At 43.3% G+C, this 16,422-nt stretch overlaps 1 protein-coding gene across 11 annotated transcripts in view; it reads left to right on the top strand.

Moving 5' to 3' along the window:
• The first annotated feature begins 6,127 nt into the window (after positions 1-6,127).
• Positions 6,128-16,422, top strand: part of MAB21L3 (mab-21 like 3) — a 32,189-nt gene continuing 21,894 nt past the window's right edge. For 2 of the 11 annotated variants that reach the window (XM_039242744.1, XM_039242739.1), the window contains exons 1-2: positions 15,047-15,454; positions 16,193-16,287. In XM_039242744.1, coding sequence (XP_039098675.1) covers positions 16,240-16,287 — 48 coding nt within the window. In that variant the 5' untranslated portion in view covers positions 15,047-15,454; positions 16,193-16,239. Of the gene's footprint in view, positions 6,218-6,510; positions 6,650-10,971; positions 11,093-13,398; positions 13,415-14,451; positions 14,798-15,046; positions 15,455-16,041; positions 16,288-16,422 lie in introns of those variants that run through there. The other 9 variants (XM_039242742.1, XM_039242736.1, XM_039242746.1 and 6 more) reach the window with 9 other exon arrangements.

Below are 16,422 nucleotides of genomic sequence, written 5' to 3'. Positions count from 1 at the left end.
CCATCCTGGGGTTCCTGGGTGGCTCAGTTGGTTGAGTGTCCGACTTCAGCTCAGGTCATGATCTCACAGTTTGTTGGTTCAAGCCCTGCATCATGTTCTGTGCTGACAGCTCAGAGCCTGAAGCCTGCTTTGGATTCTGTGTCTCCTTCTCTCTCTGCCCCTCCCCTGCTCACATTCTGTCTCTCTCTCCCTCAACAGTAAATAAACAATAAAAATAAAGTTAAAAATAAATAAATAAACAAACAAGCCATCCTTCCCAGCTTGGTACTTTTAAAGAAATAAGAAAAGGTCTTTTTTCTTTTTCTGGGGCTAAAATTTTATGGGAATAGGGGAGAAGAATAGTGAGAAATAAGAATTGAGAAGTAGGCAGGAATTTGGTCACACAGGATCCTAGGCATAACAAAGGACCTTGGAATTTACCTTAAAAATGTAACTCTAGGAGTGCCTCAGAAGCTCAGTTGGTTAAGCGTCTTGATTTCAGCTCAGGTCATGATCTCACGGTTTGTAGGATCAAGCCCCAGATCGGGCTCTGGAGCCTGCTTGGAATTCCCTTTCTCTCTCTCTCTCTCTGCCCCTCCCACAGTCACACACACTCTCTCTCAAAATAAATAAATAAACTTTTAAAAAAGGCAAATTCCATGCAAGAGTTTCAGCAGGAGAGTGATATGATCCAATGGGAATTTTAAGACTGTCCATTCCAGGGGCGCCTGGGTGGCTTAGTCGGTTAAGCGTCCGACTTTCACTTAGGTCATGATCTCGCGGTTCGTGGGTCTGAGCCCCGCGTTGGGCTCTGTGCTGACTGCCAGCTCAGAGCCTGGAGCCTATTTCAGAGTCTGTATCTCCCTCTCTCTCTGACCCTCCCCTGCTCACGCTCTCTCTCTCTCTCTCTCTTTGAAAAAAAAAAAAAAAAAAAGACTGTCCATTCCAGGAGCCTCACCTGTCTTTGAGGCTCCCATCCATGTACATATAGTACATGTAATAAAAAATTGGGTGTTTTCCCTCCTTTAAAAAAAAAAAGATTGCTCACCCCAGTGTGGAAATGGTGTCGAGGTACTAGTGAAGCAGTGGAGGGAGGGATTTATACTGGAATAGTCCAAGAAGATGTGAAGGTGACACGGAGACGCTGTGGCACAGGTGGTCAGGATTGGATGGATGGACCCAAGAGCTGTTTTGGAAGCAGGCAGAGTTGAATGGAAGATTCAATGTGGAAGGAGAAGCATAGGAAAGAGTCAAAGATGACTTCAGTTTGGGGATGATGGTGGTTCCTTTTTCTGATCTCCATAAAACTGGACGGAGAGCAGATTTGAGAGAAGTATCAAGAATTTAGTATGAAAGAGATGAAAACGATCATAAAGGAACATTATCATATAAAAGTCTGTGGAGGTAAACTTGAAAATGGGTGGAATGGATGATCTCTTTTCAATTCAGATTCGAATTAGTTAACATATAGTGTAGGATTGGTTTCAGGAGGAGAATTTAGTGATTCATCACTTAACATATAACACCCAGTGCTCATCCCAACAAGTGCCCTCCTCAATGCCCATCCCCCATGTAGCCCATCCACCCACCCACCTCCCCTCCAGTAACCCTCAGTTTATTCTCTCTAGTTAAGAGTCTCATGGTTTGCCTCCCTCTCTGTTTTTACCTTATTTTGTTTTTCCTTTCCTTCCCCTTTTGAGTCAGATGTAAACTGCCAACACTGACCCTCGAGGAGGTAGAAAAGCCAAACCTATCAGTAGCCTTGGGAGGTGTTCAAAGGGGAGATTTTTCAATTTTAAAAGGACCAGACCAGGCCAGAGTGTTTTGGCAGCCGAGTTGTAGCTAAACTTTCAAGAAGAGGTGTGTCTTCTATCACTTAAGCCATTCTAGACTACTGAAAAATATAGATGAATCACCGCATTGTTTCTAAGCAGAAACCTTGAAACAAGGCCAATGCACAGCAGAATAGCGTAAACCCTGGCACACTCATACCATGGGCAACTCTACAGCTATTTAAAGAGTGAATCCTGTCCATAGCAGTAAATGTGGTAGGCGAGGGGGTGGGTGGGGATTTCTCCACGACACTGTTGGAGGGCAAGATCCAGAGAAAGTGTGTATAATATTCTCTCTCTCTCGCTCTCTCTCTCTCGTCAAAAGAAACAGCAAAAACAAAGCCTAAATGGTATGTATGTACCAATGTAGTGGCAATGTAGAGTTTACTCTTTTCTTTTTATATTTCAAATGGTTTCACTTGTTACCATGAGAATATATTACCTTTATGATGATGAAAACTGAAAAGTAATCAGGTAGGTTTCAGTTATGTTGATTTTTGAGACATCTTCAAGGAATCTAGAAGGCAATGCCAAATGGTCAAGACACTCTAAGGGTGTTTGGAAGAGAGGTGGGAGCTGGAGGGCATCTGTAGGAGTCGGGGCAGTGGGCGTTTGGGGCCACCATGGGAGTGGAAAGGACTGCTAAAGGAACATGTAGAGGAAGTGAAAAATAAGACACAAGATGATGCCAGAAGGAACTCTGGCAGAGAGATGTTAGTAAAAGAGGAAGCACCAATGAAAGAGACGAAGATGGAGCCACCAGAAATGCCACAAGGCAGACAAGTGTTTCTGGGCTAGTAGACTTTGAATGGTCTGGGGTTCGGGTGAGCCTCCTTTGTGATAGAAGTGGTCTTCACGTATGTTCCAGAAACTAGTAAGAGAAATCATCGCTTTCCCCACCCCCACCACATCCTCTCCACCAGCAGAATAGTATTGCCAACCAGTTGTTCAACATTCTTCACAGCTTCTTTCTCAGACAGCATGAGGGCAGGTATTTGTAAGTACTATTAACTCAGAAAACAAATACACACACACACACACACACACAAACAAAGCTTCCTGAGTAAGCCTTATGCTTGAACACCCCCAAATGAGACCCGAGGAGACTAGGGTCAATCTGTGGAGAAGCCAGTGCCTTGAGACAAGACTTTGAAAACAGAACTTTCTAGTAGAGGTGTCACTGAGGACCCGAATGGAGCCAAGGTGTAAGAAAGGCCTGTGCTTGTGGTAGATGATACCCAGGATATCTCAGAGCAGCCGATGCAGTCAAAGTGCTGGAGTGTAAGTGGTGCTCAGACCTCTCCTCTTCTTCCTAACCCCATTGCCGATACCCTGGTCCACTGCCTGGTCGGATCACTTCTGAGCTAGTCCCCTAGGGGTGGCTTCCCAGGGCCTCCAGCTAATGTTTGGTGGCCTACTGGATGAGGTACCTGGGTGAGGGTCGGGTGGGGCTGAAGTCTAGCTTGCTCTGCTCACCAACCCATGAAACCTCGCATGGACTCTTCTCCCTGGAAGATCTCGATAACACATGTGTGACCAGCTCACCATACATTAGCCTTGCAGTTCTGGGGAAAGGGCTGCCCTTCTCTGATTTGTGCAGTGGCTGTAGTAGTGTCTAGTATCAGTTCTGAGCCCCCTGACAACAGTGAACCAGACACAATCTCTGCCTGTAAGGCTCACAGGCTAGAAGAGATGGATAACCCCATACACAGCTAGTTGCAAAGTAAGTTAAAGAACAATATTTTAAATTCTTTTTAATGTCTATTTTTTTTTTGAGAGAGAGAGAGAGACAGACAGACAGAATGAGCAGGGGAAGGGCAGAGAGAGAGGGAGACACAGAATCTGAAGCAGGCTCCAGGCTCTAAGCTGTCAGCACAGATCCTGACGCTGGGCTTGAACTCATGAACCTTGAGGTCATGACCTGAGTCAAAGTCGGATGCTTCACCGACAGAGCCACCCAAGTGCCTCGAAGGAACAATTTCTATCATATCAGTGTATTCTTCAAAATCCTTCTGGGGCATCTGGGTGGCTCGGTCAGTGAAGCGTCCAACTTTGGCTCAGGTCATGATCTCACAGTCTGTGGGTTCCAGCCCCTGTGCTGATAGCTCAGAGCCTGGGGCCTGCTTCCAATTCTGTGTCTCCCTCTCTCTCTGACCCTCCCCCGCTCGCTCTCCATCTCTGTCTCTCAAAATAAAATAAAGACATAAAAAAATTTAAAAAAATTTTTTTAAAAGGACACTGTAGGGACGCCTGGGTATCTCAGGTCATGATCTCAAGGCTTGTGAGTTCAAGCTCCATGTCAGGCTTGGTGCTGACAGTTCGGAGCCTGGAGCCTGCTTCGGATTCTGTGTTTCCCTCTCTCTCTGCCCCTCCCTTGCTTGTTCTCTGTCTCTGCCTCTCAAAAATAAAGACATAAAATTTTTTTTTTTTAAAAAATCCTTCAAAGGCTCTCCACTGAGTACAAAGAAAAATCAAAATATCTTAGTCTTGAATTCAGTATCTGTATAACCTCTCCAGACTAGTCAGCCATCTTCCAGATGGACTTCTCTGATCACGGCCCCTGACGGGGTGCTGGATGGTATCCCCGGCTTAAGATAGTCCCTCCCACCTTCCTTCCGGAGCACTTGCGTCCTCGCTCAGCCTTCCTCTCCGTTATTCCCTGCAGCACTTTCTGGGTAGCCAGCCGGGCCAGGACCATCAGCACAGGGCTGACGACACCATCCTTTATACTTTGGCTTTGACTCTCCGTTACCTAAGGAAGGAGCCTATGGAATCAGTAGGATCTTTGCACTGTTGGCACCCAGCAGAGCACAAATGAGTTTGACTGTGTAGTCTCAAGATTCTTTTAAAATTTTTTAATGTTTATTTATTTTTTTGAGAGAGAGAGAGACCGTGCAAGCAGGGGAGGGTCAGAGAGAGAGGAAGACACAGAATCTGAAGCAGGCTCCAGGCTCTGAGCTGTCAGCACAGAGCCTGATGTGGGGCTTGAACCCACAGTGAGATCATGACCTGAGCCGAAGTCAGATACTTAACCAGCTGAGCCACCCAGGTGCCCCTGAAGATTCTTTTAAAATTTCCCAGTGTACTTGCAAATATTTATGTCAGGCTCTTGCCCTTGAAATTGTATAGCTACCTTGAAAGATAGATGTGAATGGCAAAATGATTTATGAATGTTCTCTTACTGCCCCTGACCTACATATATTTTCATGGGGTTTTTATTCATATCTTTACTGCCTCAGCATGATACATCTTAATAAAGAAAATCAGCACAGAAATATGTACTTTACAGTTGTGCTAATAATATTTTCCTACTTTAAAACTTTTACAAAATTGAATCTGTTTTCTTTTTTTTTTTTAATTTATTTTTTGAGAGACAGAGACAGAGAGTGAGATGGTGAGGGGTAGAGAGAGAGGGAGACACAGAATCCAAAGCAGGTCCAGGCTCTGAGCTGTCAGCACAGAGCACGATGCAGGGCTCGAACCCACGAACCGTGAGATCATGACCTGAGCCAAAGTCTAATTCTTCACCGGCTGAGCTGTTTTCTAATTATGCAGAATAATATTGGCAAAACTAGAACGCAAACATAAGGGCAGCATCAAGAGGTAAGTGTTTTAGGAGCACCTGGATGGCTCAGTCGGTTGGACTCTGACTCAGCTCAGGTTATGATCCATGGTTTGTGAGATGGTGCCCCTCATCAGGCTTCATGCTAAACGTGGAGCCTGCTTGGGATTCTGTCCCTCCCCTGCTTGCTCTCTCTCTCTCTCTCTCTCAAATAAAAATAAATTAAAAAATAAAGAAATGAGTATTTTTTATTTTAAATAGCATTTGTAGCATTTACACTTTTTTTCTGATTATAAATAATGTATGCTCATTGTAGAAAATGTATAAAACCAAATGCACACCAAAATAGCCCATAATCATTCCACCCTCCCAAAATAACAACTGTTGACTTCATTTCGTATTTTTCTTCCCCCTTCTCCTTCCTCCTACATACTCTTCAAAAAATTCCAGGACACCTGGTCATTACAATGTATTATTATAAAAGGCCATTGTCCAAGGCAGTAATAGGACATATCCATGTCCAGAATGACCCTCTTGATCTTTCACTCATAATATTAGACTTAATTATGATTTCAGTCTGACTTGTTAGCCATCTCATTGTAAAGTTTAATGCCATTGCTAGCATTTTGATAATCAGTATATGAGATCTAACAATGAGAGTTCAAAACTAACACTGCCGGTCATCTGGTCTCTGATTCCACCAGTAAGGAGCTTGGAAGTCGCCACACCACCCTAACAAGGAAAACGCTGAACAGACTAAAAAAAATCAACAACTCTTCCCGGATTCGTAGGATAGAACATGCCCCGGGCAGACCACCGCCCTCCAAATGGGAGATACAGACAGGTGAGTACAGAGCTTCCCTGCTTAGCAGAGCAGAAGCCCAGCAAGAGGGGTAGGGACCCATGTCGGGTGGTGGGCACACTGCTGGGGGCGCAGTGCAGAGAACTCAGGGATAAAAACTCCGGGCGCCCAGTCAGGAGAGGCCTCCACAATTACCTCCAGGCTCTCTACCAGATCCTCGAAGTCATTACCAGAAAAAATAATACCCTCGCGCTTCCTGTGGGGGAGGGAGGAGGAACCATTTTAAATATACCCGAGCAATCTGTTCTTTCTGACTGGGGGCCCGCCTTTAGCAGAAATTTCAGGTGGACGATATTGTGATCAAACACTACATACACCACTGGGTGTCCACCACCACAAGTGCACTGCTTACCCGCCGTCCACCTGTTACCCCTCTCCCGCCGCCTCTGGTCACCATCGGTTTGTTCTCTACAGGTAAGAGTCTGTTTCTTGGTTTGTCTCTGTTTTCCCCCCTACAATCGTGTGTTTTGGTTCTTAAATTCCACATATGAGTGAGATCATATGCTATTTGTCTTTCTCTGACTGATTTATTTTGCTCAGCGTAATGCTCTCTAGCTCCATGTTGTTGCAAATGGCAAGATTTCATTCTTTTTCATGGTTGAATAATATTCCGTTGTGTATATATACCACATCTTCTTTAACCATTCATCAATCGATAGACACTCAGGCAGCTTTGTATCTTGGCTATTATAAATAATGCTGCTATAAATGTAAGGGTGCCTGTATCCCTTTGAATTCGTATTTTTGTATTCTTCAGGTAAATGCCTAGTAGTACAATTACTGAATCGTACAGTAGTTCTCTTTTTAATTTTTGAGGATCCCCCACTGCTGTCTTCCAGAGCGGCTGCACCAGTTTGCATTCCTAGCGACAGTGCAAGAGGTCTCCCCTTTCTCCACATTCTCACCAACATCTCTTGTTTCTTCTGTTGTTGATTGTAGCCCCATTCTGATAGGTGTAAAATGATATCTCGTTTTGATTTGTATTTTCCTGATGTCTTCTTTGGAGACATGTCTATTTATGTCTTCTACCCTATTGTTTTTGGGTATTGAGTTTTACAAGTTCTTTATATTTTTTGGATACTAACCCTGTATCAAATATGTCATTCACAAATATCTTCTCCCATTCCATAGGTTGCCTTTTATTTTTATTAATTATTTCCTTTGCTGTGTAGAAGATTTTTGATGTAGTCCCAGTAGTTCTTTTTTTTTTTTTTTAAGTCTATTTGAGAGAGAGAGACAGTGCAAGCACAAACAGAGGAGGGACAGAGAGAGGGAGAGGGAAAGAGAGAGAGAGAATTCTAAATAGGCTCCATGCCATCAGTGTAGAGCCCGATGGGGGGCTTGATCCCACAAACCTGTGAGATCAAGACCTGAGCTGAAATCAAATCAAGAGTCAAATGCTTAACTGATTGAGCCACTCAGATGCCCCCAATAGTTTATTTTTACTTTTCTTTCCCCTCCTCAGGGGACCAATGCTATGGCTGATGTCAGAGAAATTACTGCCTGCGCTTTCTTTAAGGACTTCTATAATTTCCGGTCTTTAATCCATTTGAGTTTGTTTTTATGTATGGTAAAAGAGATTGGTCCTGTTTTATTCTTTTGCATGTCGCTGTCCAGTTTTTCCAACACTATTTGTTCAAGAGACTCTCTTTTTCCCATTAGATGCTCTTTCCTGCTTTGTGGAAGATTAATTGGCCATATAATGATGGGTTCACTTCTGGGTTTTCTATTCTGTTCTGTTGATCTACATATCTGTTTTTGTGCCAGTACCATACTTTTTGATGGCTACAGCTTTGTAATGAGTAACTTGAAGTCCGGAATTGTGATGTCTCCAGCTCTGCTTTTCTTTTTCAAGATTATTTTGGCTATTTGGGGTCTTTTGTGGTTCCATACAACATTTAAAATTGTTTGTTCTAGTTCTGTGAAAAACGCTGTTGATATTTTTTTTAATGTTTATTTATTTTTGAGAGAGAAAGAGAGCTGGGGAGGGGCAAAGAGAGAGGGAGGCACAGAATCTAAAACAGGCTCCAGGCTCCAAGCTGTCAGCACAGAGCCCAATGCAGGGCTTGGACTCACAAACCATGAGATCATGACCTGAGCCGAAGTCAGACATTTAACTGATTGAGCCACCCAGGTGCACTGCTGTTGGTATTTTGATAAGGGTTACATTAAATGTGTAGGTTGCTTTGGGTAGTATAGACATTTTAACAATATTTGTTAAAACTTTTATTTTTCTTATTAATTGAGTTAACAGAAAATGGTTTGTTCAGAATAATAGCAACGGTGTGTTCAATTATGTGTGCTTATGCAGATTGTATATATATTACTGCTTATGTATTCTTATGTACAAGTAAAATGAGTGATAGCAATGACACGGGGGACAGATGGGGTGGGAGGAAGGAGTTAGGATCATTTTATTATTGTAACATACTCATACTACCCACAAAGTGGTATTGTGTTACTTGAAAGTAGACTTGAAGTAGTTGTAAAACCCTCAGTCGACAACCAAAAGATTAAAAAAATCAGCAAATCAGATTCAACAACACTGATGATACAACACTCTTTGGGTGATAATGAACTTTGGGTGATAATGATGTTCATCAGCTGTGCAAATGTACTACTCTGGTGGCAGATGTCGGTAATGGGGGAGGCTGTGCATGTGCGGGAGGTGCGGAAACATGGGAACTTTCTGTCCCTTCCTCTCAATTTTTCTGTGAACCAAAAACTGCGTTACAAAAAGGTTTTTTTTTAAGTCATTATTCAATTACTTTACAAAATACTTAATTTTTTTCAATAAAATAACACAGAATATATTATGAGGAATCTGGTAACTTGATTTTATCTTCATTACAATCAATATCATTGGGTTCTTTATTTTAAAATTATCCATGGTGGGGAGCCTGGGCAGCTCAGTCATTGAGTGTCTGACTCTTGGTTTGGGCTCAGGTCATGACCTCACAGTTTGTGAGATCGAGCCCCACATCTAGTTCTGTGCTGACGGTGTGGAGCCTGCTTGGGATTCTCTCTCTCGCTCGCTCTCTGCCCCTCCCCTGCTCTCTTACATGCACACACTCTTAAAAATTTTTTTTAAAAATTATCTGTGTAACACTCTTGTGGTGAAAAGTTCTATGAATTTTAACACATATATGGATTCCTAAACACCTCACCAACATTGGGATCTGGAACAATTCCTCCCTCCCCAAAGTTCCCTCAGCCATCTGCTTATAGTCACATCCTCACCTCACCCCAAACACCCTGGCAACCATTGATCTGATCTCCACCATTATAGCTTGATCTCTTTTCGAGAACTTTTGGGAGTGCCAAATAAATGCAATCCTACGGTATGTCACCTTTTGGTATTGGGTTCCCTCACTCGGCGTTGTGTCTTTAAGATTCATCTGCATCATGTGTATCAATAGTTTGTTCCTTTCTACATGGTCTACGTAGTGGTCTACGGTGTGGAGGTGCCACACCGTACTTGTCCAGTCACCTGTTGAAGAGCTTTGGGGTGGTATCCAGCTTTTGACTATCACAAATAAAATTGCTATAAATGTCCATGTACAAGTTTTTGTATAAACACCAAGTTTTCATTTCCCTAGGCTATAAACCTAACAGTGGGATTGTTGGGGGTCAAAATGATATTTTACTGTGTGAGAAATTACCAGATCATTTTCCAGGCTAACTGTACCATTGCCCATTCCATCAGAAATGTATGGAGTTGTAGTTGCCCTGTGTACTTGTCAGCACTTGGTATTGTCAGTCCTTTTTTAGTCATCCAAATATGTATGTGAGTAATGGTATCTTAATGTATTTTAATTTGTATACTTCCGATAGTTGATGATATTGGTTGTCTTTTCATGTGCTTATTTGTCATCTTTATATGCTCTTTGGTGAAGCGTATGTTCTAGTCCCTTTCCCATTTTTTAATTGTGTTATTTGCATTCTTACTATTGAGTTTGAGAACCCTTTGTATATTCTTACATAAGTCCACTGTGGGATAGGTAGTTTTCAGATATATTCACCTGAACCACAGCTTGTCTCTTCATTCTCTTATCTTTAGAAGAACAAAAGTTTTTAAATTTGATGAAGGCTAGTTTATTTTTTTTATGGATCAGCTATTTAGTGTCATTTCTAAGATCTCTTTGCTTAACTCCTTGTCGCAATGATTCATCCTATGTTTCTTCTAAATCCTTTATTATTTTATGTTTATCATTTTGACATATGATCTATTTTGGGTTAATCTTTCTTTATGCAAGGCGTGAGCTTTTTATTAAGGTTTCTTTCTTTCCTTACGGATGACTTCTTGTTTCAATATCCATTAGTTGAAAAGAATTATCTTTCCTCCACTGAATGGTGTTTATGCTTTCTGTCAAGGATCAAATGGCTGTATTTATATAAATCTATCTCTGGAGTTTCTGTTTTGTTCCATTCATCTCTGTGTCTATATATCTTCCCTCTGGGTCTCTTTCAGCTAAAAAACAACCACAACCACCACAACAAAAACCCAGGAATATTGTCATGTGTCATGAGCAATAGAGGGTGGCTGGGGGAAAGGCAGTCCATTGTGTGTTCAGGAGCCATCGATTCCTCCCTATTAACTATTTCCTGCCACCTCTGATGTCGGACATCATGGACACTGAGCCAAACAGATCGACAAAATTACCAGTTAATTTCCCGGTGTAACCACTTAATAAAAACCAAATGTCTTCTTTCTTAAATTCTTTCCTCACTCTCAGCATGTTCCTCGTGGTGTCAGCTGAAAAATATGCCAGCCTCCCATGACCCAGAGCAGAGGGAAGGGAGTTGTACCCTGACTTAAGGAAAAGTTTCAAGTGAAACTGCAACTCTGCTTACCAGGTAGGGAGATCCAAAAATGGAAACACTTTTTACTATTTAATTTGAAAATAAAGCGTCATCTCTGCCACAGCAGGAATTTCATTACATCAACAACTGGTCTCTGTTAGAAAGAAGTTTCTGGGTTGCCTTTCAGCATGGGCCCTTTGAATGAGGAAAATCCGGAATGACATTCCAGTGCACAGATATGTAGATGGATGGACACAGATGGACGGAAACAGTTCTAGATAGACTCCTTTCCTTTCTCCTAGCCCAACTGGGATCATTTAATACACACTAGTGTGTAACTAAAATAGGTCATCTTTGCTTCATGGAAATCTGGTGTTGACAACACTAATTATTTCTCTTTTTTTTGAGGTTCTTTAGTTATTTGAGTGTGTGTGAGAGAGAGAGAACAAGTGGAGGAGGTGCAGAGGGAGGGAGGAAGTGACAGACTCCCAAGCAGGCTCCACACTTGTCAGCACAAAGCCCAATGAGAGGCTCAAACCCACAAACCTGCGAGATCATGACCTGAGCTGAAAGCAAGAGTCGGATGCTTAGCTGACTGAGCTGCCCAGGAGCCCCTCATTATTTCTCTTGATCCTAGGTGATACACATGGTAGAGTCATTGGTTGGTGGAAAGCAGAGGTATGTTGTCACCCTTCAGGCTGATGTTGGAGGACTTTTTCTCTTTCTGGATGTATTCGGATAATAATTGCAGCTAAGAAATAACGTACTCTTCATTGACATGGCCAGATGGGGCCATGACTTTTACAAAGATGCATGGGTGTTTGGATTCTGAGATCCACACACAACAAATGATTGGGCAGCTTTCCAGCAGGTCTTGACAGCTTGAGGCTGTGAAGAGCAGCTTCCTTCAGGTGCAAACATATCTTATCCTCCTGCTCTGGCCTTGCTGAGTTGAAGTCAGCTTTTATTTATTTTTTCAACTCTCTATCTTTTCTTTATTGGTGAAGGTGCTTATTTTATCAGATCAAATTCTTTAAAATTTTTCTTCCTTTTCAATGTCATGACAAACTATAAATTTGATGCATTGTACTTACCTTGATAAAATGGTTTTTATTTTTATTTAATACAATTTACTGTCAAATTGGCTTCCATACAACATCCAGGGCTCATCCCAACAAGTGCCCTCCTCAACCATCATCCATTTTCCCCTCTCCCCCACTCCCCCTTTCACCCTCAGTTTGTAAGGTCGTTGCCTGGGGCACCTGGGTGGCTCGGTCGGTTAAATGCTTAACTCTTGGTTTTGGCTCAGGTCATGATCTCACAGTTTGAGTCTGAACCCCACATTGGGGTCTGTGCTGATGGTGCAGAGCCTGCTTGAGATTCTCTCTCCCTCTCTCTCTGCCCTTCCCCGCTTTCTCTCTCTTTCTCTCACTCAAAATAAATAAACTAAATAAATAAATAAATGGGTCATTATCTGATTCCCTTTCTACTTTTGTTCATTGTGTTCCCAAGTGAACCAAAGAGCATTTATTCATTATTTACCTTTTACTTTTCTCACGTTATCTTATGCCTGTGGGTAGGACGGGATTACACTGAAGAATGAGGAAAGGGGCACCCTCACGTATTCATTTATTTATTCAGGCATGCATTCATTCATTCTGCAGATGTTTTTTTGAGTACCTACTCTACGCCACGTACTTTGCCTTCAAGGAGCATACAGAGCAGCAGGTGACAGATATAAGTAAACCAGCAATTGGTCCAGAAGCACCACATATGGTTCCCTACTCAGCCTGGGGAACCAGAGAAGGTCTGCATGAGTTGGCATAGTGAAGTGGGGAGGAGATAGGGAGGAATATGCAAGCAGAGAGCACTACCTACGTAAGGGCCAGAGAAGATGTCAAGGAGTTGTTTTAGGGGACTGCAGTGATGCTGTAAGCATGCAGGGATGGGTTTTATATTGTCCAGTATTTGATAGTACAGTGTTATTTAAACACACACACACACACACACACACGTCCTCACTATATAGGACTCACTATTCTTGAGTCCATCATGGGCCCCACCCCTCTCCATTTTTCTACTCTATCCTGATTTATTTTATTAACTGCCCAACTCATGTAGGCATTCGACTTTGGGATCTTCTACCTCTGAACCTAGACAAAGATCAAGTTCAAACTCTCTCGGTTGCTATTTCTGGTATGACAGAAAAGGAGACTAGCATTTTGATGGAACCATGAAGACCAACCCAATGAAAGATCTTACCTGTAAGATAAGACCAGGATGACGACTCGCATCCTTTAAAAGAAGGGGTCCCCTCCCCAGCAAAGAAAATGGAGTATGAAAACAAATATTTATTGAGATCCTACCATGTGCCAGGTACTATGCTATATTCTTTTATATCAGGCCTTTCTATAAAAGATGAGAGTAATTTGAAAGATCAGAGGTGCATGTGTGAAATTAAACTTATAATTTATAAAGTGATCTTACGTGTCTCCAAATATCTCATATATGAGAATGTCACTTTCATGTTTAGTGCAATCAAATAATCAACACTGTTGAGGGGCAGTTATGTGTTAGGGACTGGACCCCAGTGCAGATACAGAACAGACAGAATCAGTCACTGCCTTCTTCACTGCTGGGGACTTCCTCACAGCATGGACAGTTGTCTCCGTCTGGTCCTTTGAGCAGATTTAAGTCACCCTGGAATTAAGGGAATTTTTGAAAGAGTAAGTCAGAGTTTGTAACCTTGATGAACTGTTAAAATCTGTATATGTAAGACTGATTTGGATCAAGCCAGCCTTCCTCCTTGGGATGAGAACCCTAGCCACTAGGTAAATCAGTAGCAAACACCTCTGCTGGTGAATTGGGGGTGACATTATCTCCCGAGGGCTTGCATATGGATGGTTTAGGGTTTCGAGTACCTTGTGAAACTGACTTGAAAACATAATTTCTTGGTCCTCACAATAGAACTTGGGCCAAAGCCGGTTTACGTGTTCATGCTTGCCTTTGGTATGAGTCATGAGAAATGAGGATATATATTTCCTGAGAAAGGAAGAGAATCTGAATCCCTCTCTATGGCCCAACAAAGTGCCTTAGGCAGACTGTTGCTCAATAAATATTTGCTAATCCAAAAGCCACATAGCCAGAGATCTTTATCTACAAAGAAAGGTCCTCGAGTCAGAGGCCTTGCCCCGCGAGACTGCCCTATCTACTGTACCCTTTGCCCGTGAGGAACTATATGAGGGAGCCAGGCACTGGTTGTGTTTCTAGAACTCCTATTTGGCAGGTAGGGCGCCCAGGTAGAATGAGAATGTAGTAAGCCGCCCTGAGCGCAGACTTCTTCCTTCTCCCAGGCTCTGGAGTTGGCCTGCTGGTTGATGTCCCTGTGCCCATTTGGGAAGCATCACTGAGCCCTAGCGACAGGAGAATGACAGTCTTGATAATTCAATCAGTGGCAGTGCTGGGCCACCGAGGGAGGGCAGCCCCAGGCACCGAATGAGACAAGTTTGGGCATCTGATGACCTGCCTCTGGGGGAAACTTAGAGCTGTAGGCAAGGCCCCACCAAAGGAATCGGAATTCTGAGTTAATGATTACAGTGAAGCCAAAGTAAGGACAAAAACAGGAGCTCGTGGGAGAAACAGGAGGGCTTTGGTAAAACTGAAAACGAGGTGGAGAGAGACTCCTGCACTGTAGGACATTTGGGGAGAGAGGCTCAGGTCCTGTTGGCGAAAAACTGAGTTTGGACTGACCGACCAGTGGTAAGCCAAGGGAAGAAGGTTCTGAAATACTCCGGAGCATTTGAAATCATGGGAAGGAAACTCTGGGTTACAGATAGAAGAAAATGGAAAGTCAAGGCAGTTTGGGGGCGGGGTAGCTTTGCAACATTTACGTAGACTATTTCGATTTGCTATAGTGTTTCACAGAAGAGATCTATAGAGGCTGGTGTGAACGCTGAGATTTATGAGGTGGGTGGAGCAGGGAGCTGGCGCGGCCCAGATGTGCTCAGACCCAGCAGAGTGCAGAGATATGCAAACGCTGTGGCAGCGGGCAGCCAGGTAGCCCAGGCACCCAACAGTTGCTGAGCGCTCCGAGGTGGGTCTGGAAAGACTGTTTGCTCAGCAGGGAGCTGGGTTCCCCGAAGCTCTCTGATTTCTTCAGATTATCTGATAGCAGTCTCTGATGTTTACCAGTTTCAGGGAGATCAGGCCACTGTGAATTTTTTTTTTTTCTGTAATAAAACTAGCCCCAGCCGGCCAGACTGGGAACTTACTGCCTGAGCTGCTTTCCAACATGGTTTTGCTGGCAAAACTAGACAAGAATGTTTCCTCGACTCTCAAGGGGCCTGTTTACACTGACTTTATTTTTACTGCCAGCTTTCAAGTGAGAAGAGGGAGATTATATTTAAAGGTCAGCAGGTGAGCAGAAAGATCCTTGTCCTGCCTTTCCTGGTTGTGCCTCTGTGTGTGTGTGTGTGTGTGTGTGCGCGCGCGCGCTCTCTCACGCGTGCACCTCTATGTTTCTGCGCCCATGCACTCACATGCATGTGCTTTTCCACATGCAAATTATTGTGCCCCAATCTGGTTGACGAGACCCGATTGCTTGTCTGTAGGTGTAATGACGGTGCCTGCCACTTGTTTGGCAGTTCCCTATTTGTTTATTGTAAAGAAGGTAAATCAGTCTGTGGGATTTTCTGGATTGGAGGGCAAGGAATATTTACTGTCAACAGGATAAGAACAAGGAGATATAAGATACTGGGCGGCGGGGTGCATCCGGTTTCAGGACAAGAGCAGAAAGAGGCGGGGAAGAAGCCAAGTCCAGCATTTCTATCTTGAATGGAACTTTTTTAAGTGTTCGCCTGGGACATGCAACTTGGAAAACTGCCCTTGGGTCAAAGTGCTCGTCAATAGATCTAAGTCGAGTCAAATGAGGTCGAACTCCAATTCAGTGTCAATTTCATCAGCCCTCCTCTCTAAATTCCTTTCTAAAAATGCTTTCCCAAAAGATGACATGCGAAGGCTCCCAATTCCAACATGAGAGCTGGAGGGAAGAATTGGGAAGGGAAGTCACTGGTCCGTGTACACATTGCCAAAGAAATTCAGCACCTAGACCAACGTTCCTGGGAAACTAACTTGCACCTGTTGTCCTCCTTTGAGTGACGGACCATAGCATTGCTGCTCTACTAACAGTCGACCAAGAAACCATGAAGTCCCCGTCCACAGGAGACTTGGAAGACTATCTCCTGAGTAAGGTAAGGACAGGTGCTGGTCTCTACCACGCACCCCACCTCATCCCTGCCGCCCCACCAACCTAGATTCTGACAGATTTAAGGCTGCTTCCAAAGATACATAACATGCTGTTTAGGAATCAAGACCTTCACCTATAA

Source organism: Hyaena hyaena, unplaced genomic scaffold (genome assembly GCF_003009895.1).
Source record: "Hyaena hyaena isolate Hyena2069 unplaced genomic scaffold, ASM300989v1 scaffold_217, whole genome shotgun sequence".
NCBI classification, from domain to species: domain Eukaryota; kingdom Metazoa; phylum Chordata; class Mammalia; order Carnivora; family Hyaenidae; genus Hyaena; species Hyaena hyaena.
This window is presented reverse-complemented; position numbering and strand designations above follow the sequence as displayed.